Source organism: Podarcis filfolensis (genome assembly GCF_964270895.1).
Source record: "Podarcis filfolensis genome assembly, chromosome: 10".
Lineage (NCBI taxonomy): Eukaryota > Metazoa > Chordata > Lepidosauria > Squamata > Lacertidae > Podarcis > Podarcis filfolensis.
In genome coordinates, this window is record NC_139612.1 from 74,905,411 (window position 1) to 74,932,228 (window position 26,818).

Consider the following 26,818-nt stretch of genomic DNA (forward strand, 5'->3'; position numbering starts at 1 on the left):
GGTCCTGAATGGGGTAACTATGGCCCTAAAGGACCAGGTGCACAGCCTAGTGGTCATTTTGGACTCACAGCTGACCATGGAGGCGCAGCTCAATTCTGTGTCCAGGGCAGCTGTCTAGCAGCTCCATCTGGAACACAGGCTGAGACCCTCCTTCCCCGCACACTGTCTCGCCAGAGTGGTGCATGCTCTGGTTGTTTCCGGCTTGGACTACTGCTATGTGGTCTACATGGGGCTACCTTAGAAGGTTACCCAAAACTGCAACTGAATGGGAGCAGCCACCGAGACCACATATCACTGCTCCTAAAGGATCTTTCCTGGCTCCCAGCACATTTTCAAGCACAATTCAAATTGTTAGTGCTGATCTTTAAATTGTCATGGTTGCATTTTCCAGGCATAGAAAAATATTGATCTAATGCAGGCTTCCTGAAACTTGGCAGTTTCCTTTCTGCTGAGAGCTGGTGGTGGGATAAGTTGCGATGAGGTTATGAAGAACCTTTCTTGTTTTGGGGAACCAGATGAAGCTGGTTTAAACTGGAGTGAGCCAGGCTTGTTATCCAGTCCCAAGGTTACTCTGACATTTAATAGAATATAAATTACAAGGCCAAAAGGCACCTGGTCCCACTTCCTAGTCTGCTATTTCTCAACTCTGCTTGTGTGATTCATACTTGAGTGCTGTTTTGGTATGCTGAGTTAGGGTTTTACATAAGTTAAGTTTTTGCTATTTTTTGGATCCTGTTATGCTTCTTTGCCTTCAGTAATAAATTTATTTGCTGAATGAGATCGTTATGGAGCAGCAAGATCTGCAACCTAAAGCCCTCAACAGCCTCGGCCCTGTAGACCTGAAGGAGCATCTCCCCCAAAATCGCTCAATCTGGACAGGGAGGTGGTCCTTCGGAGGTCTTCTGCTGATTCCCCCCCCCCCCCCCGCGAGATGCGAAGTTACAGGGAAGCAGGCAGAGGGCGAGGAAATGGGCAACATTCTGACATTTAGACCAGCTGGTAAAAGGGATTCAGGTCAGAGCTAAACAATACAAGTTGAAAGCGTTTGCAGATGATCTAGTTTTAACTCTGCAAGAGCCAGACACTAGTACGAAAAAAGTTTTGGAGATAATACAAGTTTTTGGTCGAGTGGCAGGTTTTAAGTTAAATAAACAAAAAACAAAGGTATTGGGAAAGAACTTAACGGTGGAAGAAAGAGAGAAGTTTCAGAGTGAAACTGGATTAATGGTAGCAAATAAGGTGAAATATCTAGGGGTTAATCTAACAACTAAGAATGTGAACTTATTTAAAGATAACTATGAGAAATGCTGGACAGAAATTAAGAAAGATTTGGAAATATGGTCAAATTTGAGACTTTCCTTGTTAGGTAGAATTGCTGTTATTAAGATGAATGTTTTGCCAAGAATGTTGTTTTTGTTTCAAACATTGCAGATTGTGGACAGAATGGACTGTTTCAAGAAGTGGCAGAAAGATATATCGAGATTTGTCTGGCAGGGCAAAAAGCCCAGAATAAAATTCAAGATATTAACTGATGCAAAAGAAAGAGGGGGGTTTGCCCTGCCGGACTTAAAACTGTACTATGAAGCAGCAGCTTTTTGCTGGTTGAAAGACTGGCTACTTCTTGAGAATACAGACATTTTGGACCTAGAAGGGTTCAATAATAGATTTGGTTGGCATGCATATATATGGTATGACAAGGTAAAAATTCATAAAAGCTTCAAAAACCATATTGTTAGGAAAGCATTATATAATGTTTGGATTCGTTATAAAGATTTGTTGGAAAATAAAACCCCTAGGTGGTTGTCACCAATGGAGGCTAAGGAAGTTAAAAAACTTAATATGGAATCTAAATGGCCAAAATATTGGGAAATTGTAGAACAAGAAGGTGGAAATGTGAAATTACAGAGTTATGAGAAAATGAAGTTTAAAGTAAGAGATTGGCTACATTTTTACCAGATAAATGAAGTTTTCAAACAGGATAGGAAAATCGGCTTCCAGGTGGAGAAGTCAAAGTTAGAAACAGAACTGTTAGAACCCAATACGAAGAACCTGTCTAGAATGTATAACTTGCTGCTGAAATGGAATACACAGGATGAAATGGTTAAATCAGCTATGATTAAATGGGCACAGGACATTGGTCATGACATTATGTTTGCTGACTGGGAACAGTTATGGACCACCGGTATAAAATTTACGGCATGTAATGCCTTAAGAGAGAATATTATGAAAATGATTTATAGGTGGTACATGACCCCAGTCAAGCTTGCAAAAATTTACCATTTGCCCAATAATAAATGTTGGAAATGTAATGAAACTGAAGGCACTTTCTATCACCTTTGGTGGACGTGCCCAAGGATTAAGGTCTTCTGGGAAATGATATATAATGAAATTAAGAAGGTGCTTAAGTGTACCTTTCATAAAAAACCAGAGGCTTTTCTCCTGGGCATGGTAGGCCAATTGGTGTCAAAGAAAGATAGGATGTTCTTTATGTATGCTACAACAGCAGCGAGAGTTCTACTAGCAAAGTATTGGAAGACACAAGAACTACCCACACTGGAAGAGTGGCAGACGAAGGTGATCGACTACATGGGATTAGCAGAGATGACAAGCAGAATCCGTGACCAAGGGAAAGAGACGGCGGAAGAAGATTGGAAGAAATTTAAACTTTATCTTAAAAATTTTTGTAAAATTATTGAGTGTTAAAATGTCATGGGTAAAGCATAACAGATTTGCAGCGATAAATGATTGGATAGGAAAGAAAGAGGTTACAGAAAGGAACTAAATAAGTAATTGGGACCAGGGGTTGCTGGAAAAAAAGTTCAAAACAGGGATGCAGAAAAGGGAGGCATGGGGAAGTCGCTGAAATTGGGTACATGAAAAACTTATGAAATTATACATGTTTATATGTTTGTTTGTTTGTGTTTGTCTTTTGTATTGTTTTATATTATATGTTGAAAAACCAATAAAAATTTTATTAAATTTTTTTTTTAAAAAAAAACATTCTGACATTTAGAAGACAGCTGAAGGCAACCCTCTATCGGGAGGTTTTTAATGTCTGATGTTTTACCGTCTTTTCTTTGTACTGGAACCAGGCAGTGGAAGAGAAACTTAAGATGGAAGCCTGAGAGAGAGGAAAAGGTTTCTGGCTGCTTCCTGGGTGGGATTGCGGAAAGGAAGAGCTGCTTCTGAGAAGGCCTCTCCCCTCCTCTCTTCCTGGACAGGGCAGGGGCTTATGGGGGCTTATGAGGTGGGAAGAGGATGGAGGTTACAGGAAGGAGGGGTGGGGGGACTGGACCCCCCACTTTTCAGGGATCCCTCTCTGGTCGCCTTGAAGGGGTGGCCGATTCCTGGGTGGGAGGGAGAAGCCAAGGCGGCCCCTCCAGAAAATCCCCGCAGGCGCCACCATGGAGAAGTGTCCCCAAAGACTGGTCTTCCTCTCTCCCCCCCACCAGTGCTGCCCTTCCCTGCCCCAGGGATGCTCCCCCTCCCCACTTCCTCGACTCCCTCCCTCTGTCCCAGAGTCTCCCCTGAACCCAGAGGCCCCCCTTGGCGCGGCTCAGCCCTCAGCCCTCATCCCCCATCTTTCCATCCTGAGGGTCCAGCCCAAGACGAGCAGATTAGGGACAGGGGGGTCTCTATCCAGGCGTCCCTCACGCCCGTTAACCCTTTCATGGCCTGGCTTTATCCGTGCGGAGCCCACAGGACCCCAGGAATGCCTGCGCGGGGGAAACGGGCAATGGGGGTCCTCGTGGGGACCCCCTGCGTAGATTCCCCATGTCCGCCGCTGCCAAGGCACCCAAGGGGCCAAGGAAAGCCCCCTTCGCAGCACGCGCGCAGGGATCCAGACCCCACGGAAGGCGCTTGGGGGAGCTGGAGGGGGTCTCTGGGTCCTTTTCTCCCCTCTCCCCCCCCCGTGACCCCTTTACCTCTTTGTTCTCGCTCCCGATTCTCCTTTCCTTTCCTGCAACATCCACGGGGGGTCCCCTGCCGCCCCTCTTCCCTTTTCCGAAAAGCGCCCCCCCCCGAGCTACGCCGCAGAGCAGCAATCCGGCCCAAAAGCTCCACGTCCGGGAGAAGCAGGCAGGTTGGGAGGGGGGCTCTCTCCGCTCATTCCGGAAACAGAAGCCGGATGGGAGGAGGAGGAAGAGGTGCGACATACGGGGGGAGGGGTTGAGGGTTGTGGGGGCGGGGTGAGAGGAGGATGTACCGGGAGGGGAGGAATTGAGGGGGGGGCGAAGGAGAGGAAGGTTTCCCCCTTCCTTCTTCCTTCTGGGGACGAGGAGAGCGGGGAAGGGGCTGATCCCGGCAATCCAGCTGCAAAGTGCGGCCCCCCCTACAATGTTTACACTGAAAATCCTTCCCTCCCCCCGCCCCCCACGCCATGATCTTAGATCCATTCCAGGTTTTAGGTATTGGTGCACACTGAACAGCGGGTTAGGCTTTGTGACTCCTGTGTTAGGAAAAAAAGTGGCTTTGCTTTTTGCACACAAAGCCCCGACACCCAGGTAAAATTCCTCCCTTGTGACTCTGTCAGAGGTAACACAATGGGGCCAGGAAGAAAGCAAGGCAGCTGTTGATCTGTTTGCGCGCAGAGCACCCCCCCCCCATGCGAGGAGTGAAGCAGCCCAGAACTAAAGCGCGTTGCAATTTGTACATCCTCAAATAATCGACGCCCCCGTCACAGAGAGAGCACCCCAAAAACATCCCCGGTTGCGCCACAAAGTGAGTTGTACATGGAAATCAGCTCAGACTCCATGTTTTGGCAACATGACAAGTCTGTCTGTCAACCGGGATGCCTGACGATTCCTGCTCCCTGCCTTTTCCTGGCCAGCCTGAGAGAGCATTGGAAAGGGTGGATTTCTTGACCCCCGAATCCATCATCGCAGACCCGTTTCATTCAGGCCTAGAGATCTGCTCTTTGGCCCAGTCTGCTTGGATCATGTGGATCATCAATGGGTCATATGGATCATCACTGGATCATCCATGATGTCATACCCACCTCACGGAGGGGGGGGGGGCTCAGGAAGAATCTCCTGCCGCGTGACTGGGGGAGTCTGGAGACTGACGGGGGTCAGACAGGGCTCCTCTTTTGCTTTCCTTACTATTTCAGCTCAGGTTTTACTGAAATGGGTGGATTCATTGAGGAAACGGGGCTAAGCGAAAGCATCCGTTGTAAAGAGGCAAATGTGTATACTTTGTTACCACCCAGTGAGTTGAGTTGCAAAGGCCATTTGCAGAAAGGCTCCTATTGTATCACCTGCGGCTACATGTTTTGATCTTTTTGCGGAAATGTTTTCGTCGGGCTGAGACCATTTAGGGCTTTCAAGGTCAGCACCAACACTTTGAATGGTGCTCAGAAACGGACCGGGAGCCAGTGAAGATTTCTTAGGACCCGTGTTCAGGGGCCAGCTGTTAGGGGGCCAGCTGTTCAACTGCTGTCCAAAACTGAATGTATCCCTTGCCGGAAGTAATCCATAAACCTCTCCTGCTCCGCCTTCTCGGGATGCAATTGCTGCGCGATTCTCCGGCTCTCGAGAGAGGGAGAGGCGTGAGTTGGGTGCGCTCGGCTTGCCAAGGGTTAAACGGAATCGAGTTAGATTCCTAGACAGGAAAGTAAGACGGGGGGGGGGCAGGGTCCTCCAGAGCGAAAGCCCAATCCCTCCCTTTCCTGCAAGAAGTCGGGCGTGTGGGGGTCCCGTTGGTTCGGCTCTGCAGAGGCTGCCTGGAGGCACCTGCTGGGATCCGGTGAGTCTCCTCTCTCCCAGGATAGGGCCCATGGGGAGAGCGGGGGTCCCAGCGCTGCATGGCAAGAGGGGGGCAAGTCAGGGCGCGGAGGGTCGCAGGAGGGCGGCAGCTCTGCTCTTCCTTTGCATGGATGCACTGCTGACCCCTTGGGTCCAGGAGCGGGGAAATGCATGCAGAGAAACCCCATTCAGATGTATGGATCAGTCCCCTTTTATGACAGAGGTTGTCCGCGGATGGAAACATTCGGACATGAAATATACCCTGGTCCCTAAAACCTCACTGGTGCAAGGAAGGAAGGAAGGAAGGAAGGCAGAGAAGAAAAAGCGCTTCCTCTTGCAGGACAGAGTAAAACCTGTGGAACTCCCTCCCACAAGAGGCAGAGGCCACCAATAAAGGTGGCGTTAAAAGAGGAGGAGGCCAATCTGTGGAGGAGGAGGAGAGGGCAATGGGTGGCTCCTCTTCTCTGTCTCCCCTATAGGAGGGAGGCCTCTGGCCTGATCCTGCAGGGCCCATTTTCTCCTCCAGTGCTCAGTTCCTCCAGATGCAAGCGTGGCCTCTGAGATTGCCTGGGGTTGAGCTAGATGATCCTTGGGGTGCCACCCACCTCTACAGTTCCATGAAGGCACCACTGGAGGTCTCACAAGCCAAGGCACTGAGAGCAGGAGAGGTCCTGCTGGAAAGGAAACAACCAGTGCAACTGTTTTAAAACAGGAATCCAATGTGTTAGTTGTGGGGGGACTCAGTGGGGAGGGGTAGACCCATGGATGCCACCTTGATCTCCTTGGACAAGGAGGTGGGAGAGAAATGCCATTCATAAAGAGAGGCAGCCCAGCCAATCATCTGGCTGCTGCATTTTGGACCAGTTCCCAAGTCGCCTTCAAGGGCAGTTCCACACAGAGAGCGTTGCAACCATCCCATCTGGTGCAGAGCAGGGAGGACCAGGGCCATGTCTTTTCTGTCCCAAAAGGTCTGTGGGGTGGGGAAGTAGCCTGAGCTGGACATGGGCCTCAAGCGACCATGATGGACCCAGGAGTGCCCTCAAGTATTCATGACTGGGGAGGGGGCATGTTAAGCAATGTAACATCATCATCATTATTGCTTGTTCCCTGACCATCACCCGAATTTCCAAGAGCAGATTACAAAATTTAAAAAACAGAAATAAGAACAGTTGTAAATGCATTACAGGCATAGAAAGGCTTGTCCCACTTTATTTGCTTTTGAGTGCTGTCCTTTGACCCCACCCACATGTCATTTGGCCCTCAGGAGTTAGCCAGATAAGGGAATAAATGGGCTCTGAAGTGGGGTTGGGCAGGAGAGCAACTCTTGAGGAACCCTGAGTTAGGACCCCCACTATAACCCAATGCTCAGATAACACTCAGTACAAATGAGTCACTTGTCAATCACAGTTCTGACTTCATTCCTTGACTGAAAACTCTGAAAGGCAGGAGCAACCAGGCTGATCCATCTCTCAGAAAGACCAACAGTTCCCTGCTCGTTTTGCATGGTCACTTTCCCGCTAGGAGGGCTGGAGACTTACTTCTCCTTCTCCTTTTTATAGAAACCTCAGAGCCTGGGTTGTGGTGCAGTCCAGAGCCGGCTCTTCCAAGACTCATACATACTTCCTCACGGAACATTTTTCTCCTCCAGGCAATAGGTCAGTTTTGTAACAGAACAATGTACAGTGGTACTTGGGTTAAGAACTTAATTCGTTCTGGAGGTCCGTTCTTGACCTGAAACTGTTCTTAACCTGAGATACCACTTTAGCTAATGGGGCCTCCCACTGCCATTGCAGTGCGATTTCTGTTCTCATCCTGAAGCAAAGTTCTTAACCCGAGGTACTATTTCTGGGTTAGCGGAGTCTGTAACCTGAAGCGTCTGTAACCTGAAGCATCTGTAACCTGAGGTACCACTGTTTTTGCTTTGTAGAATTTCCTAGCACCTCTAATTCGGACAGACAGAACTTGGCAGAAGATCAAGGGGTTCCTTCATCTCTCTTGGAGGCTTCCTGAGAGCACAGATGGATGAGAAAAACTCAGCTGGCCCTGAAGCAGGAAGAGACCATGCTATCAGAACTGGGAGCAGTGGGGGATTCTGGGGAAAAACTGTGCAGAAGATCCTGGGTGAGGAGGACACTCTCCGCTCAGAGGTGCAGAGCCAGCAGTTCAGGCAGTTCTGCTTCCAGGAGACCAAAGGACCTCGAGAGGTTTGCAGCCGACTCTATAACCTTTACCATCAATGGCTGAAGCCAAAAAGGCACACAAAAGCTGAGATGCTGAACCTGGTGATCTTGGAGCAGTTCCTGGCCGTCCTTCCACCGGAGATGGAGAGCTGGGTGAGGGAATGCGGAGCAGAGACCAGTTCCCAGGCAGTGGCCCTGGCCGAAGGTTTCCTCCTGAGTCAGGCAGAGGAGAGAAAGCAGGCAGAGCAGCAGGTGAGAGAGACTTTCCTCTAGATACTCCAAAGGGGCTCCAAACGTGAGTGACAATATCTGAAAATTCTCTGTTAATATACCATCCTTTTTTGGAAAGCAGCCATTGAATGCTATCAGATTGCCCTTCAGTTTTTGCCTCTGTCATTCCTTTTCTAACTCTTCTTCATATTCTCTGTTTTGAATCTTTGTTGCTATTTCAGAGACAGGATCTGTTTGCAGAAATGGGCCCAGATTCCTCTGAGACCAAAAGGACTCCGTTGAAAACCAGAGAGAGGCTGCTGGGTAAGGAAGGAGTCCGTTCTCCATTTGGTTCCTTTCTGTGGATATCAAAACAAATCCATGGGTTGTTTTCCTCTTTTTTGGGGGGGGGGTAGACACTTGGGGCCAGGAGCACCAAGGAGGGAGTTGTATTTTTTAACTCAACTAAATTATGAAATGGGTCCAAATGTCCAGATGCAGTCAGAAGGTGAGACTTTTTGGAGAGCAGCTGCACTCCTGGCTTCCCACTTACCTCTGTCTCTTGCAGGTGACCAGATGATGCCAGCAAGACCTCCTCTTCCATCTATTCCTGGTGGGGAAGGAGAAGCAACGGCTGTGGAAGCAGCTCAGGTAGAGGGAGGGAGCCCTCTGGGAAAGGGGGCTGAGGGGTGGGGCAGCCAGGGTGCCTCTGGCCCCCAAGGAATCTCTCTCCTCCTCTTGGCTTCTGTCCAAGCTTCTCTTAAGGCGTCTTTGTCAAGGGCAGCTTGGACAGAAGCCAAGAGGTTGGGAATGCCATTCGAGAAGCTTAATGGGCTGAGAATAAGGAACAGCCACCTTGCCTTAACTCACCTTCTGAAGGTCAATAGGATGATTCATAAGTCATTGTTGTTTTATTTCTAGAGTTATCATTGAATGCTAAAATAGACTTCTAAGTAGTTAGTTCACCAGGCCTAAAAAACAGTTCCCAGGATTCACCTATCCTGTTACATCAGTTGCACAATGGGGTTTCCCCACCTTCTCCTCCCTCCATTCCCCCAGTGCACTTCTTGAAGTTGTCTTTAGGGCATCAGAAGGGTCTCCCCCACCCCCCCCAAGAACAGAACATGGGGAGCAGAGAGGGGATCCTTCCATCTGGCACAGACAGAAGGATTTTAAGAACACAATGTGGGGTTCTACCCATTTATACTAAGATTAATGTCCATCACTAAATCACACAAGAAAAGAATTCCCTTAAGACATTAAAAGCAGCACCCACAATTAAAACGTGCAGCAGGACGATCCCATTGAAACAAAACACCATTTAATGAGCAGAAAGAAACAGAGCAATGTGTAGCAGACAACCTTAGTGCTGTCTAAAGAGGATCTTTCCCTTTCTCTCTTAGGGTCCAGTGTGCTTTGAAGATGTCGCTGTTCATTTCACAGATGAGGAATGGGCGTTGCTGGATCATGACCAGAGAGCTCTGCATAAGGAAGTCATGGAGGAGAATTGTGGGATCGTGGCCTCTCTCAGTAAGGCTCCCTTGTGCATCATAATCTCTCTTCGGAAATTCCATGCATCTCTCTCTGTGATAAGCCTCCCTGGTTTTGAGGGAGCTCTGCAGGGCCACTTGCAGCACCTGGGATTATAATACCCCTTAAACTCACCTTAAATGGAGGTCTATCAACTGTTTTGACCTTGGACATGATCAAGCCAGCATAGACCTTGCTGAGAATGGAATGGGAACATGCTGGGAATTTGAGGTTAGGAAAGCACATCTTTGTTTGACACTGTCCTGCCTTGTATTGCCCAAAATCTTCCTGACACAGAGCTTGTGGAAGGCATTGAGGGGTTTTGCTGATGGTTGTAATTGTTCACAATTCACTTCACAAAGCAGCTTGCTCAACACGCAGTCCTAGTAGACCTTCATCTTGGTATTGAATGGTTAGCATCCCATTCTCCCATACAGTGGTCCCTTGGGTTCCAGACGCTTCAGGTTACAGACTACGCTGACCCAGAAATAGTACCTCGGGTTAAGAACTTTGCTTCAGGATGAGAACAGAAATCATGCAGCAGCGGCACGGCGTCAACGGGAGGCCTCATTAGCTAAAGTGATACCTCAGGTTAAGAACAGTTTCAGGTTAAGAACAGACCCCCAGAACGAATTAAGTTCTTAACCAGAGGTACCACTGTACTCTTTTGGAGAGGTGAGCCGTTGCCGGAACTGCCTCGCCAGTACACTTGTCCAGGTCAGCATCAATGAAGAGGTTGTTGGTTTCTTAGGTAGACACAATCATCCACCACCTCCAGTGTCTGAAACTCGCATGGTGCTAGGCGCATTTTGCAACAGGGAATGTCATAGACACGAGCAGTTCCCGAGCTCTGATCGCACAACCTAAGATTTCGGATTAAAACTGAAGAGTGGAAGGAAAGGAGGACCTTTTTCTGCCTCCCCAGTTCCAGCTACTCTCTGAAGACTGAAGGAGAGACCTTCTTAAAAACTCAGAGGGGTGGGCAGGGGAAGGACTAGACCATGTGAAAAATGAAGATATTATTTTAGCTGCTGTTCATTCCTTTTCAGCTTTGTATTTTTGTCAGAAGAGAGTGCATATGGACATTCCATTTTTGAGCCCATAACCTAGGTTTAAGGTCCTCTTTATGTTCTAGCTGTCCTATCTCTGTTTCTAACACTGACCACCTCTAGTGTGTGGTCAGCAGTGTTGATGCATGGAATTCTTCCTCTATCACAAGGGTTAGTGATCAATATTCAATACAGTGGCACTCCACTTCTTCCTGCAGCTCTAATCCATTTCTTCATTGCAGGTGGTGATGATTTGGAAATTGAGAGCGAGGATGCCCATGACAGAATGCACACAGTGGAGAAGCCATTGCCACTCTTGGAGTGTGGAGAGAGCTTGAGTCACAGCTCCCATTCGACTACCCACCAAAGAAATGCTATTGGGAAGAAACCCTCTCAGTTCTCTGAATGGGGGAAAACTTTCTGTTGGAATGAAAGCCTCACTTCACAAGAAATAATTCCCACAGGGGAAGACCCACTGAAATGCTTGGAATGTGGAAAGAGCTTCAGTAAGAGTGCACATCTCATTTCGCATCAAATAATTCATACAGGCAAGAAACCCTATCAGTGCTTGGAATGTAGGAAAAGCTTTAATACAAGCAAAACCTTCCGTAAACACCAGAGAATTCACAGGGGGGAGAAGTCATTTGAATGCCGAGAGTGTGGAAAGAGCTTCAGTCAGAGAACCCATCTCACAGCCCATCAAATAATTCATACGGGTGAGAAACCCTATCAGTGCTCAGAATGTGGGCAGAGCTTCAATCACAGGACGACTCTCACGGTCCATCAAAGGATTCACAGTGGTGAGAAACCCCATCAGTGCTCAGAATGTGGGAAGAGTTTCACTGTGAGCTCCCATCTCACTTCCCACCAAAGAATTCATACCGGGGAGAAACCATATCAGTGTGTGAATTGTGGAAAGGGCTTCACCCAAAAGGCAAGTCTCACTTCCCATCAAAGAATTCACAGTGGTGAAAAACCTTATCAATGCATGGAATGTGGGAAGAGCTTCAGTCGGAAGCAAAGTCTCACTTCCCACCAAAGAATTCACAGTGGTGAGAAACCCTATCAGTGCTCGGAATGTGGAAAGAGTTTCTCCCAGAGAGCCAATCTCAGTTCCCACCAAAGAATTCACACAGGTGAAAAACCCTATCAGTGCTTGGAATGTGGAAATAACTTCAGTCTCAGGGCCCATCTCAATACCCATCAAAGCATTCATACCAGGAAGAAACCCTATCGATGCTTGGATTGTGGAAAGAGTTTCCTACAGAGAGCCGATCTCACTTCCCACCAAAGAATTCACAAAGGGGAGAAACCATATCAGTGCTTGGAATGTGGGAAGAGCTTCACTGTGAGCGCTGGTCTTACTTCCCACCAAAAAATTCATATTGGGGAGAAACCATATCAATGCTTAGAATGTGGAAAGAGTTTCTGCCAGAGAGCCAATCTCACTTCTCACCAAAGAATTCACACAGGGGAGAAACCATATCAGTGCTTGGAATGTGGGAAGAGCTTCAGTCTGAAGCAAAGTCTCACTTCCCACCAAAGAATTCACAGTGATGAGAAACCCTATCAGTGCTTGGAATGTGGAAAGAGTTTCTGCCAGAGAGCCAATCTCACTTCTCACCAAAGAATTCACACAGGGGAGAAACCCTATAAGTGCTTGGAATGTGGGAAGAGCTTCAGTCATAAGCAAAGTCTCCCTTCCCATCAAAGCATTCATACCGGGGAGAAACCCTATCGATGCTTGGATTGTGGAAAGAGTTTCTGCCAGAGAGCCGATCTCACTTCCCACCAAAGAATTCACACAGGAGAGAAACCATATCAGTGCTTGGAATGTGGAAAGAATTTCCGCCAGAAAGTCAACCTCACTTCCCACCAAAGAATTCACACAGGGGAGAAACCCTATCAGTGCTTGGAATGTGGGAAGAGTTTCCGCCAGAAAGTCAACCTCACTTCCCACCAAAGAATTCACACAGGGGAGAAACCCTATAAGTGCTTGGAATGTGGAAAGAGCTTCAGTCATAAGCAAAGTCTTCCTTCCCATCAAAGAATTCACAGTGGTGAGAAACCTTATCAGTGCTTGGAATGTGGAAAGGGCTTTGGTAAGAGGACCAAGCTCATGGCCCATGGACGAACTCACAGTGGTGAGAAACCCTATCAATGCTTGGATTGTGGAAAGAGTTTCAGCCAAAGGGCCAATCTAACTTGCCATGAAAGAATTCACACAGGGGAGAAACCATATCACTGCTTGGAATGTGGGAAGAGCTTCAACCAGAAGCAAAGTCTCACTTCCCACCAAAGAATTCACACAGGGGAGAAACCTTATCAGTGCTTGGAATGTGGAAAGAGCTTTGGTAAGAGGACCAAGCTCATGGCTCACCAAAGAATTCACAGTGGTGAGAAACGCTACCAATGTGTGAAATGTGGAAAGAGTTTCTGCCAGAAAGCCCATCTCACTTCCCACCAAAGAATTCACACAGGGGAGAAACCATATCAGTGCTTGGAATGTGGGAAGAGCTTCAGTAAGAGGACCAACCTCACTTCCCACCAAAGAATTCACAGTGGTGAGAAACCATATCAGTGCTTGGAATGTGGAAAGAGCTTCAGTAAGAGGACCAACCTCATGGCCCATCAAAGAATCCACACTGGGGAGAAACCCTATCAGTGCTTGGAATGTGGGAAGAGCTTCACCCGGAAGGACAACCTCACTTCCCACCAAAGAATTCACAGTGGTGAGAAACCATATCAGTGCTTGGAATGTGGAAAGAGCTTCGGTAAGAGGACCAAGCTCATGGCCCATCAAAGAGTTCATACAGGGGAGAATCATAGAATTTTAGACCTGCAGGAGACTTCTGGGTCGTCTAGTCCACTGCAGGACTCTCAACTAAAGCTTCTATGACATACTGCCTTCAAACTTCTCCTTACAAACCTCCAAGGAAGGAGAGTACACAAGCTACCAAGGGTGTCTCTAATTTGAAGCCATTGATTTGTGTGCCAGCCTCCAGAGCCGGTGAAAACAAGCTTGTTCAAGCTTCCACCTGACAGCCCTTCCTGTTCCTCAGAAGGCTTGGTTTCCCAACGCTTAATTGTCTTGCTCACCCCCCTCTGCACACCTTCCAGCTTGTCAAAATCCTTCTTAAATTGGGGCACCCAGAACTGGACACAGGACTCCAGGTGTGGTCTGAACAAGGCAGAAGAAAGTGGGACTATTACTTTTCTTGATCTGGACACTTGACTTCTTTGGACGCAGCCTAGAATAACAGCCTATTTCGCTGATGTTGACTCATGTTAGTCTTGTGGTCCACTAAGACCCCAGGTCTTTTCCACATGTACTACTGACAAGCCTGGTATGTCCCATCTTATATTTGTGCACCTGATTCGTCTTGCCTAAGAGCAGAATCTTACCTTTCTTCTTAGCGAAATTTATTGGATGCCTTTCTATACCACCTGTTTCTTCAAGATGCTCAGTGTGGTCTTAAGTCATTCTCCCCCTCATCGTTTAATCCTGACAACAACCCTGTGAGGTAGGTTGGGCTGTGAAGCCATCACCCAGTGACTGAGTGGAGATTGGAACCCAGGTCTCCCAGTTCCTAGTCCAAAACGCTTAAGCACTGCACCCCACTGACTCTCAAATGAGACTCTTGGAAAGTGCATGCATGCGCATTTACCAAAAGTTTCAGTGCAATGTCTTGGTGTTTGTATTTAAAGTTTTATACGCATGTATCAATGACATTAATATAATAATGGTAATTATTTAATTACAGTAGAAGAGTAAATTTTAGGAAATGCTAGATGGTGATAGGGGTAGTTTGGAGTTTGGAATGCTGGGATCGAGCAATTGAACTGAACAATTTCCACATAAATCACAAGATCTAAAATATAAAAACAAAATACCAACAGCAGCAACCCCCGAAAAAACCCCCCAAATTCAAGAGTCTGTTCAGCAGCCTCAGCTTTTGCAGCTGGAGTCAATCCAGGCTCTGCCCTCCCAGGCTAGGTGGAAAAGGTCTCTAAGGAGAGAGCCCGTCTTCTGGGACTTGCAGCCAAGATGGTTGGCTGCCACCATTGGAGGGTGGAATGGAATGGGACAGTGGTGGCAATTGTGGAGCAGGGTTGGTTAGACCTGCAGTAGAGAAACAGCATTATAATCCCCGTTGTTGCAGCTGTAACAAAATTTCAAAAGAAAAGAAAAGAGAACATTTGAAACCACATGTTTATGTCTATTTTTTAAATAAATCAGTTTAATGAATCGATGCACACTTCCTTCTTTGTTATGTTTGGGGTGAAGTGTTGAAGAGTTCTCTGTGGTGGCAACAGGAATAAAGGGGAGTTTGGCAGAAGATCCATCTCCTAGCCGTGCACCTTGAATGAAACGGGAAGGTGGCCCAGGGATGGGTGGTCAGGGCCAGAGCCCCTCTGAGCAAAGGCGGTGGGGGCTCAACGTGGGGAGATAAACTAGAGGGCACTCGGAGAGTTCAAAGTGCTTCATAAAAACCAACTCTGCTGTTTTTACAACCTCCCTATGAGGTGGACCTGTAGCATTTCCACATAAATGTGGGAAGTCGAAGAGAGGAGGAGGAGAGCAGAGAGGGGCGTGAAGCAGAGACTCTGTCCCTCTGCCCTCTTGCAAGTTGCACACACACAATGCGCTCTGATTTGCGCTGCTCATTCACATCTGTTTTAGGCCCCCAGGCATTTACTGAAACAGTCTAGGTGCTGATTTTTAAAGTACTTGATGTTGTTATTTAGTCGTTTAGTTGTGTCCGCCTCTTCGTAACCCCCTGGACCAGAGCATGCCAGGCACTCCTGTCTTCCACTGCCTCCCGCAGTTTGGTCAAACTCATGCTGGTAGCTTCGAGAACACTGTCCAACCATCTTGCCTCTGTCATTCCCTTCTCCTTGTGCCCTCCATCTTTCCCAACATCAGGGTCTTTTCCAGGGAGTCTTCTCTTCTCATGAGGTGGCCAAAGTTTTGGAGCCTCAGCTTCCGGATCTGTCCTTCCAGTGAGCACTCAGGGCTGATTTCCTTCAGAATGGAGAGGTTTGATCTTCTTGCAGTCCATGGGACTCTCAAGAGTCTCCTCCAGCACCAGAATTCAAAAGCATCAATTCTTTGGCGATCAGCCTTCTTTATGGTCCAGCTCTCACTTCCATACATCACTACTGGGAAAACCATGGCTTTAACTATGCGGACCTTTGCTGGCAAGGTGAGGTCTCTGCTTTTTAAGATGCTGTCTAGGATTGTCAAGTATTTGATAGCGGTTGCTTTTTTAATAGTTGACGGGATTTAAGAGGGGGCTGTGAGCTATGTATGCTGCCCTCATACTGGAGCAGAGGGAAGGAAGTTGCCCTGAAAAAGGGGCAGGCCAGCCTCTCCCAGAGGACAGACAGAAGTCCAAAGTTTGGAGCAATGAATAACCTGGTTCAATACACTCCTTCGGATCCCTGGGAGTCCCTTTCACTGAGACACTTTTCTGGAAGGGGCACCTGGAGGCTGCAAAACTTAAAGCGCAGGAAGCTTGTGGGGCACTAATGAAATTCTGCCTCATGGTGGGTGGACACTTATTAGAACCTGTGCTGATAATTGGAAGGTGAGCTGAGGGAAGTCTTTGGGGGAGGGGAGGGGGGTTTGAGGGGGGGAGGCAGTAAATAATGAATATGATATGTTTGGATATGTTGTTGAATTGCTAATAAACATACTTTTTTAAAAAATAAAAGTATATAAAAGAGTTTACTCACATTCTGTTCACAGAAGGATCCCAGAAGGCAGACTTACAAAATATACACACCTCTATCCCTTAAGGAGCTAGTTCCTTTCTCCTCTCTTGAAGCCAAGAGTGCATCTCAGGCTAAGGAGATGTTGCTTCGTCGAGGAATGGAGTCAGAGAGAGAGAGATGGCTGCCTCCCCTGTGCTATGTTGTTACCTGCACAGGTGAGGTCACACCCACCTCTGGTCACATGTAGAGGAAGTTTGTCCCAGCCCAGGAGGAAACAGGATGTTCTGACTGGCTGGTCCAGACATCCCCTTTTATGTCCACTCTAGGAATGTTGTATTTGACTGCTCTGTGTTTCACACCCCACAGTTCAAACAGAGCTCCAAAAAGAGCTCTCCAAACGGGGTGGATGGGCAGTAATTACAGTTCCTTGTCAATGAGATCAAAGTGATGCATGTTGGGACAACCCCCCCCCTTAATATGTACAGGCTCATGGGGTCGGAACTGGATTTCCCTGTGTGCTCTAGGAGACCAGGGGAGAGGGGAGCTGGTCGCAGCAGGAGGGGGGGTCTCTGTGGATGCTTCAGCAGCCGGCCTCCTCTGGGTCTCCTGGCCCCCTCCTCTCCTCCCTCTGAGCCTGACTTGCCAGGTACTTCTGCCCTCCTTAAAATGCTGTTCAGTACTTCTTTCAAGGGTGCAATCAGGGTTTGATTTAGTTTTTTGATAATGTTTTGCCGAAAATCCATCCGGTCCTGGGTTTTTGATTCTTTTATTACTCGTTGGATCTCGTCGTCTTCTATTGGCTCTGCCTCTCGGCCCTTTCACTCTGCACCAACCAATACTCAGCTTTACTTAAGAATACTTTAGCATTTATGTAGCACATTTAAAGCATTACAAAATATAACACATATTATCTCAGTAATCTCAACAACAGCCCTGCAAGGCTGTCCAGTGTTATTATCCCCATGCATACGAAGAGTTGAGTTTGCAGGAAGAGGAGTTTGACTCACATCTCACACTTTGACTGTTACACTACATCATTCCTCGCACTCCAGATCCTGAAAACAGCTCTGTGAGTTGTCAGAGGACTGCCCCCCATCCTATTCAAAACAAGGCAGCATGGGCAGTAAGCCCTCGTCAGCAACCATTGCCAGAGATGTCTGTATGGGGAACGGTGGGCTGAGCATAACACACGGAGGCAGCTCAGAGGCATCCCTGCTGGTCGCTCGCTCCAAGGGGAGGTGACACCCAACCCCAGGCTCTTTCTGTGGGAATGTTTAGGGAGGCAGGAGAGGATATATTCTTTTATGATATCCTTCCTAACTTGCGTCGGCAAGTTCTATAACTTAGCAGAGTTGTTAAACCATCCCTCTTTCAAATTACACAGCAGTTAGCTAGTTGCAGGCTCGTCTGAGCCTCACTATTTAGGATTCCTGGTAAGATCCCTTTTTCTATCCCTCCTAAAAGAATAGACACGACTATCTGATTAAAGTTAACATAAAACTAGTTTACTTACAATCATCCAGTTCACAATAAGATCCCTGAAGGCAGGCTTAAGTTACATAACTCTATATATCAACATGAACTATCCCATAAGGGAAATAATCTCAAGTGACTGCAACTGAGCAGTCACTTCTTCCTAACTTGTAGGAACACAAAAAGGAGAAGAAGAAGAGCGGAACATGGAGGCCGTGTGCTCCTCTGTCCAAGAACAGGCCACACCTACATGAAGTGCCATGCAGAGGAAGTCTGTCCCAGCTCAGGAGGAACTAGCAAGTCTTCTCCTGAGTGACACAAGCATTCCCCAGCATGTGCCTTGTAGGAATGTTGCATTTGACTGCAATACAATTTTACACCCCACACCTTCACTACCCAATAATCATTTGCAAGCGTACTTCTTCCAAGGCTCAGTAGTTAAGATTCTGCGCTTGAAAAACAAAACCCCTTAGATTGAAGCATCACCAGAGAAACTTCTTCATGTGCATCTCACACAACATTCTCATCTCCAGTTGGGATCACCTGAGACCTCAGAAAGAAATCATTGTTTTGGGGGGAGTGGCGTGGAACCATGCCTGAGTCAAAAGATTACAGAGCAAAGACAGCACCCTATTCACGTTTCATAAGAAGTTGGTTTGTTCCCATGAATTTTACCAGTGAGCTTCTTAACAGAATTTCATATCCCCTTATAAAGTCATGTCCAGCGATACCTTCATGCCCAAGCAGTCTCCTGTCTCAGATGCAAGCAATCCCCTTGGCCAGCTACCACTGGACATCCTGCACCTTGTTTTCTTTTGCAAAGCTCCCAGCCTCAGCAGTTCAAATTCCAGCCTACACATGCACTTATGCGCACACACTTGTCGGGAACATGTTGCCATATTTGATTATTATAATGTTTTACATATAAACACCAGAACTTCACATGTACCTCATGCTTTTAGGAATGATTTCCTGCTGAGTTCATTGCTCAGAGTGGACTCTGAGAGGAAGACGTCCCACACTCCATACATCTAAATGGGTTCTCCCATGTGAGAGTCCCTAGATATTCCTTAATCACTCCATTATAAATAAAGCACTTTTTGCAGTCTTTTCATTTAAACTGCTACTCCTCTCTGAGTTTGTTGATGGTTTGAAGGGTTTCAACTCTTAAAGTTCTTCCTGTCCATGAGTCTGTTGATTTTGAACTTCCACTAAGAGTGAACCTATATCTACTTTCCTGATATTTATATGGTTTGTCTTTTGTGTGAGTTTGTTGACATAAATCAAGGGTTCCACTCTGACTGAAGCTCCTTCCACAGTCCATACCTTTAAATCGTTTCTCCCCTGTGTGTTGCTGATGTTTTCTTAGATTTCCACTTTACTGTACTCCATACATTGAAATGGAGTCTGTTGATGTTTCCTAAGACATCCACTATTACTAAAACTCTTTTCACACTCCATCCATTGAAATGGTTTCTCCCGTGTGTGTGTCCGTTGATGTGTTCTAAGCTTTTCATTATCACCAAAGGTCTTCCACATTCCATACATTTAAATGGTTTCTTACCTATGTGAGTCTGTTGATGTATTCTCAGGATTCCACTATCACTGAAGCTCTTTCCACACTCCACACATGTAAATGGTTTCTCTCCTGTATGAGTCCGTTGATGTGATCTAAGGCTTGTATTACACTGGAAACTCTTTCCACACTGTGAGTCTGTTGATGTTTTTTAAGTGTTCCACTATAACTGAAGCTCTTTCCACAATTTATGCATTTAAATGGTTTCTCCCCTGTGTGAGTCCATTGATGTTTTTTAAGGTCTGCATTCTGACTGAAGCTCTTTCCACATTCCATACATTTAAATGGTTTCACCCCTGTGTGAGTCTGTTGATGTCTTCTAAGGCTTCCACTATTACTAAAACTCTTTTCACACTCCATACATTGAAATGGTTTCTCCCCTGTGTGTGTCCGTTGATGTGTTCTAAGGCTTGTATTACAACGGAAACTCTTTCCACACTCTATACATTTATATAGTTTCTCCCCTGTGTGAGTCTGTTGATGGTATCTAAGGCTTCCACTAATACTATAGCTCTTTCCACACTTGATACATTTAAATGGTTTCTCCCCTGTGTGTGTCCGTTGATGTGTTCTAAGGCTTGTATTACAACGGAAACTCTTTCCACACTCTATACATTTATATAGTTTCTCCCCTGTGTGAGTCTGTTGATGGTATCTAAGGCTTCCACTAATACTATAGCTCTTTCCACACTTGATACATTTAAATGGTTTCTCCCCTGTGTGAATCCGTTGATGTTTTTTAAGGTCTGCATTCTGACTGAAGCTCTTTCCACACTCCATACATTTATATGGTTTCACCCCTGTGTGAGTCTGTTGATGTCTTCTAAGGCTTCCACTATTACTAAAACTCTTTTCACACTCCATACATTGAAATGGTTTCTCCCCTGTGTGTGTCCGTTGATGTGATCTAAGGCTTGTATTACAACGGAAACTCTTTCCACACTCTATACATTTATATGGTTTCTCCCCTGTGTGAGTCTGTTGATGTGATCTAAGGCTTCCACTATCACTAAAACTCTTTCCACACTCCATACATTGAAATGGTTTCTCCCCTGTGTGAGCCAGCTGATGTGATCTAAGGCTTCCACGATCACGAAAACACTTTCCACACTCCATACATTGAAATGGTTTCTCCCCTGTGTGAGCCCGTTGATGTGATTGAAGGCTTCCACTATCACGAAAACACCTTCCACACTCCATACATTTATATGGTTTCTCCCCTGTGTGAGTCCGTTGGTGTGATCTAAGCTCTCCACTCTGATTGAAGCTCTTTCCACACTCCATGCATGTAAATGGTTTCTCCCCTGTGTGAGTCCGTTGATGTCTTCTAAGGCTTCCATATTGACTAAAGCTCTTTCCACACTCGATACATTCATATGGTTTCTCCCCTGTGTGAGTCCGTTGATGTGATCTAAGCTTTCCACTATAACTGAAGCTCTTTCCACACTGCATGCATTTAAATGGTTTCTCCCCTGTGTGAGTCCGTTGATGGTTCCTAAGGCTTCCATTTTCATTAAAGCTCTTTCCACACTCCATGCATGTAAATGGTTTCTCCCCTGTGTGAGTCCGTTGATGTGTTCTAAGGTTTCCATTATGACTAAAGCTCATTCCGCACTCCATGCATTTATATGGTTTCTCCCCTGTGTGAGTCCGTTGATGTTCCCTAAGGTTTCCACTATAACTAAAGCTCTTTCCACACTCTATACATTTAAATGGTTTCTCCCCTGTGTGAGTCCGTTGATGGTTCCTAAGGCTTCCATTTTCACTAAAGCTCTTTCCACACTCCATGCATTTAAATGGTTTCTCCCCAGTGTGAGTCCGTTGATGTCTTCTAAGGTTTCCACTATCATTAAAGCTCTTTCCACACTCCATACATTCATATGGTTTCTCCCCTGTGTGAGTCCGTTGATGTGATCTAAGGCTTGCACTGAAACTGAAGCACTTCCCACACTGCACACATTTAAATGGTTTCTCCCCTGTGTGAGTCCGTTGATGTGATCTAAAGCTTCCATTATCACTAAAGCTCTTTCCACACTCGATACATTTAAATGGTTTCTCCCCTGTGTGAGTCCGTTTGTGCAATTTAAGGTTTACACACTGACTGAAGTTCTTCCCACACTCCCTGCACTTAAAAGATTTTCTCTCTTTGTGAGTCCGCTGGTGTGTTCTAAGTTTTGCATTGAAAGAGCTCTTTCCGCACTCCATACTTTTAAATGGGTTCTTTCTTTTTTGTGTTCGTTGATGTGAACTATGTGTGCTCATTCAGTGAAGCATATTCCACATTTCACACATTTTAATGGCTATTCCTAATGAAACGAAAGGTGTCCTGTCCCCTGCAATTCTGTCTTCTCCATCACCTTTTTCAGAGTGGGCAGAAAGGAAATCCTGTTTGGGTTTCAGGAAAGAGAACACAGGAAAAAAAGGGCACATCAACCGCCATTAGCACCTTCTCTTATTTCAACATCTCCTACATTCTCCTATGTCCTACCGATATTCCCAATTTTTAGGAAATGTAAATGGTATGATGTCAAATGGTAGTAATGCATCAACAACCTTTCATAATCCTAACTCATCTTTAATAACACTGCATGACCTTGGAATACTGTTGTCCTGTGGGAAATCCTTTGAAATCAAGTGGTTGACCCTGTTTCCGCCTCAATCTCTTAATGAATCACCTGCACAGTGCCATTGGCCTCAGGAAGTCCATACGGACGATTATGTGAGACCCAGGTCTACATCTTTTCCAGGGACTGTGGTCTGGGTAAGTCAGAGAACTAGTGACAAGGGTTGGTGCTTGGGGTCAGCTGAATGGGTGCTCAGGGAACCTCCTGTTCTTGCAAAAGAAGGACCTCACATTGCATGGAGAGCAGGAGAAGCAGAAGGAAAGCAGCTGGCAAATGGGAATCCTAGACAGAAACACCCACCCCCATTGCTCCTTATAATAATGATGGGCTGCCTGATCCTCTGTTTGTCTTCTGACACAGGACTATCCTAATCTGGCACTGAAAAGCAGGATATTCAAGGCAAAGAGATAACTGTAGGTAATGGTAGGTAGCCATATTAGTCTGACACAGTTGAAGTAAAAAAGTAAAAAAATAGTCCAGTAGCACCTTAGAGACCAACTAAGTTGGTTCTAGGTATAAGCTTTTGTGTGCATGCACACTTCTTCATATAGTGATGGGCAGTGGGAGATGGTAGTAGGAGTACCCTTCTGAGAAAAACCCCACTCCACCCTCCCATGATATACAAGGGTCTGGTGACATCTGTGTCAGTGTATCTGAAGAAGTGTGCATGCAGACGAAAGCTTATACTCAGGACAATCTTAGTTGGTCTCTAAGGTGCTACTGGACTATTTTTAAATTTTTTATTTCAACTGCGTCAGACCAACACGGCTCCCTACCTGCATCTAGATGTCATGGGCTGTTGGGGTGCAGTAATTCCTTGGGTGGAACATGTCCTGCACCTTCTGGGGTCATTTTTCCACCCTTGGTCAGCTCTCACCTGTGGCTTCCAGAAGCTGTCAGCATGCAACAGGGGTTCAAGCAATGGCTTCACCCGGCCGGCTAAACCAGGTGAGGAAAGCTGATGGGTCTCAAATCCTTGGGGGGCTGGGGAATTCTGCTGCACCTGAAGTCAAGCCCTGGTGGATGGAGAGGAGGAGAACAACCGTGAATCCCACAGTCCAGAAGGCAGATTCTGCCCGTGCGGAAGAGGAAAGTGAAGGGCAGGTGGGGCACGTCCACCTGGAGGCTTGTTATCTAGTCCCAGGGTTACTCTGACATTGAATTATATATAAATTGCAGTACTGAAATGCGCCTGCTCCCACTTCATATTCTGCTATTACTCTACTCTGTTTGTCTGTTTCTTACTTGAGTGCTGTTTTGGAATGCTAAGTCAGGGTTTTACTGTGAGTTACATTTTTGCTAATTTTGGGTCCTGTTATGCTTATCTGTCTTCAGTAATAAATTTATCAGCTGAATTATTTTCTTTCTGCCTCTGAATGTTTTCTCCTACTCTGCTAACTATACATTGATCATTATGGAGGAGCAAGATCTGCAACTTCAAGCCCTCATCAGCCTCAGCCCTGTGGACCTGACGGAGCATCTTCACCCCCATCGTTCAGTCCGGACAGGGAGGTCCGCCTCCGAGGGTCTTCTGCTGGTTCCCTTGCTGTTAGAAGTGAAGTTCCAGGGAACCAGGCAGAGGGCCTCCTGCCCCATGGAATGCCCTCCCTTCCGAGGGCAAGGAAGTAGGCAACCATCTGACATTTAGAAGACAGCTGTATCAGGAGGTTTGTAATGTTTGATGTTTTACTGTCTTGTATATGTACTGTAGGGACGCGGGTGGCATTGTGGGTTAAACCACAGAGCCTAGTTCTTGCCGATCAGAAGGTCGGCGGTTCGAATCCCCGTGACGGGATGAGCTCCTGTTGCTTGGTCCCTGCTCCTGCCAACTTAGCAGTTCGAAAGCACGTCAAAGTGCAGGTAGATAAATAGGTACCTCTCCGGCGGGAAGGTAAACGGCGTTTCTGTGCACTGCTCTGGTTCGCCAGAAGCGGCTTACTCATGCTGGCCACATGACCTGGAAGCTGCACACCGGCTCCCTTGGTCAATAAAGCGAGATGAGCGCTGCAACCTCAGAGTCGGTCACGACTGGACCTAAGGGTCAGGGGTCCCTATACCTTTACCTATATGTACTGTAAGCTGCCCAGAGTGGCTGGGGGGAAAGATGAATACTATAACTTTTACAGTGGTACTTCGTGTTACAGATGCTTCAGGTTACAGTCTCTGCTAACCCAGAAATAGTACCTTTTGTTAAGCACTTTGCTTCAGGATGAGAACAGAAATCGGACAGCGGCAGCAGGACAAGACACTCCCCATTAGCTAAAGTGGTACCAAAGGTTAAGAACAGTTTCAGGTTAAGAACGAACCTCCAGAACGAATTCAGTTCTTAATTCGAGGTAGCACTGTACTATTATTATTATTATTATCATGTGATTTATTTATTTTTTAGTTTTTGTAGATTTTTGTAATTTGTACTGCCATATCAGCTCACGAAATGTTATGGGTGGAGAAAATAACAGGGTTGCCGTAAAGTATAATCCCACCCACAAACTCTCATTCCCACACAGTCAGTAAATTTGGGGAGGTCACACACTTTGCCTGTGCTAATACTGGCAGTCTTTGGCCTGCACAGGCACACCCGATGTGTAGAGCCTCCAGCCCCAGGCACTGTCTATCATGAAAATGGGTCCTTTGACTGGGAAGATTCATGCAGTCACTGTCATCGGATGCTGATGGATTGTATCTCAGCTTGTCAGTCACTCTGACATTGCCTACAAAGAGTAAGAGGAACAGAAATGCTTTTGAGGTGCAACTTCTGTATCGATCCTGAGCGCCATTCCATGGACTCTGCACCCCTGTTTCTGATGACAGGTGTACATTATCCTCATCCTCAGTGGAAAAGACAATAAAGATGGAAGCCTGAGAGAGAGGAAAAGGTTTCTGGCTGCTTCCTGGGTGGGATTGCGGAAACCAAGAGCCGGTTCTGAGAAGGCCTCCCCCCTCCCCTCTTCCTCTCGGGATTTCCTCTCCTCTCCAGGGGACCAATGGCTGGACTGGGCAGAATGGCTGTGTCTGGACAGGGCAGGGGCTTATGGGGGCGGGAAGAGGATGGAGATTGCAAGAAGGAAGGGGGGGGACTGGACCCCCACTTTCCAGGGATCCCCCTCTGGTCGCCTTGAAGGGAGAGTCGATTGCTGGGCGGGAGAGAGAACCTAAGGCGGCCCCTCCGGAGATTCCCCAAGGAAGCCACGAGGGAGACGCCCCCCCTAAAGACTGGTCGTCCTATCGCCCTCCCCCCCCCCGCCAATGCTGCGCTTCCCTGACTCTGGAATGCCCCCTCCCTTCTCCCCTCACTTCCATGACCCCCTTTCTTTCTCCCGGAGTCTCCCCTGCATCCAGACGCCCTCTTGGCTCACCCCTTGCCAGGCGCGACCCATCTCTCCGCCCCTATTGCCCCCCCAAGACGAGCCGGGGAAAGACAGGGGGGTCTCTATCCTGGCTTCTCTCCGCGCCCCAGGGATGCCTGCGCGGGGGAAACGGGGCCAGGGAGTCCTCGTGGGTGGGCGCCCCATCTCCGCCCCTTGGCAGCCCGCGTGGCGGGATCCCGGCCCCACGGAAGGCGCTTGGGGGAGCTGGCCGGGTCTCTGGGTCCTTTTCTCCCCCCTCCCCCCCCGCGACCCCTTTACCTCTTTGTCCTCGCTCCCGATTCTCCTTTCCTGCAACATCCACGGGGGGGTCCCCTGCCTCCTCCCTCTCCTTTCCGAAAGCGCCCCCCCCAGAGCTACGGGGCAGAGCAGCAATCCGGAGTGGAAGCTCCACTTCCGGGAGAAGCAGGCAGGGTGGGAGGGGGCTCACACCCCCCATTCCCGGAGCAGAAGCCGGATTGGAGGAGGAGGAGGAGGAGGAGGAGGAGGAGGAGGAGGAGGAGGAGCAATGTATTGGGGGAGGGATTTGGGATGGTGGGGGCGGGGTGAGAGGAGGATGTGCCGGGAGGGGAGGGAAATAATTGAGGGGGGGAGGAAGGTTTACCCCTCCCCTCTTCCTTCTGGGATCAGGAGAGCGGGGGAGGGGCTGATCCCAGAGATCCAGCTGCCAAGTGGGTCCCGTCCCGCCTACAAGGTTTGCATTGCAACACCCTCCCCTCCCCCACCCCACGAGCTTAGATCCCTCCGTGTTTTAGGTCTTTGCGCTGTTCAAACCAGGAATGGGGGGGGGCAGCTAAATGACTCCCCCCAAATCCCAGCTCCCCACCCCAGCCTCTGACTCAGGCCAGGACAAGGACCGTGGACACAGGCCCTCGTCCATGCACAGCAGCCAAGAGGCTCAGCAAAGCAGCCTATAGAATTGGAGCCAGAAGCGGATTCCATGTGTTAAGGGAGAAATCTGAGGGATCCCCTGGACAAGAAACAAGGAGACCAGCCAGGAAGAGCAGAGCAAAAGAGCAGCCAGTAGGCTTGGTCTTGATTGAAGACTGTCGCCACAGGACTCCCACCTGCCATCAGGTGGAACAAGATGGAAGCTCCGAACAAAAGACCTCAACTTTTATTAGCTGCTAATCCCCCATGCTACACCCCCAGGACTACATCATGACCACATCATTGACACATCACAAAGAGGAGGGGTTCAGGGAGGAGAAGAAGAGTTTGGATTTGGTATCCTGCTTTATCACTCCCCTTCAGGAGTCTCAAAGCGGCTAACATTCTCCTTTCCCTTCCTCCCCCCCAACAAACACTCTGTGAGGTGAGTGGGGCTGAGAGACCTCAGAGAAGTGTGA

General features: G+C 47.6%; 4 protein-coding genes across 15 annotated transcripts in view; 1 reads left to right on the plus strand and 3 right to left on the minus strand.

Moving 5' to 3' along the window:
- Nucleotides 1-15,867, plus strand: part of LOC310742874 (uncharacterized protein) — a 168,255-nt gene extending 152,388 nt beyond the window's left edge. For 4 of the 12 annotated variants that reach the window (XM_083572607.1, XM_083572601.1, XM_083572600.1 and 1 more), the window contains exons 3-6: nucleotides 8,377-8,458; nucleotides 8,703-8,785; nucleotides 9,538-9,664; nucleotides 10,956-15,867. In XM_083572607.1, the coding sequence (XP_083428733.1) occupies nucleotides 8,377-8,458; nucleotides 8,703-8,785; nucleotides 9,538-9,664; nucleotides 10,956-13,612 (2,949 nt within the window). In that variant the 3' untranslated portion in view covers nucleotides 13,613-15,867. Of the gene's footprint in view, nucleotides 1-5,634; nucleotides 5,746-7,671; nucleotides 8,177-8,373; nucleotides 8,459-8,702; nucleotides 8,786-9,537; nucleotides 9,665-10,955 lie in introns of those variants that run through there. The other 8 variants (XM_083572604.1, XM_083572608.1, XM_083572610.1 and 5 more) reach the window with 7 other exon arrangements.
- Nucleotides 1-26,818, minus strand: part of LOC310743013 (uncharacterized protein) — a 151,532-nt gene that overhangs the window by 31,100 nt on the left and 93,614 nt on the right. The window lies entirely within an intron of this gene.
- The window catches only part of LOC310742947 (uncharacterized protein), a 53,626-nt gene that overhangs the window by 19,057 nt on the left and 7,751 nt on the right, over nucleotides 1-26,818 (minus strand). The window lies entirely within an intron of this gene.
- Nucleotides 18,058-25,941, minus strand: LOC310744068 (uncharacterized protein; the record flags this gene model as incomplete). Its single annotated transcript, XM_083574811.1, has 4 exons — nucleotides 25,731-25,941; nucleotides 22,982-23,120; nucleotides 20,404-21,865; nucleotides 18,058-18,071 (listed from the first exon to the last, which is right to left on the minus strand). The coding sequence occupies exons 3-4, from the start codon at nucleotides 21,740-21,742 to the stop codon at nucleotides 18,058-18,060; spliced, it is 1,353 nt and encodes a 450-aa protein (XP_083430937.1). The 5' UTR covers nucleotides 21,743-21,865; nucleotides 22,982-23,120; nucleotides 25,731-25,941.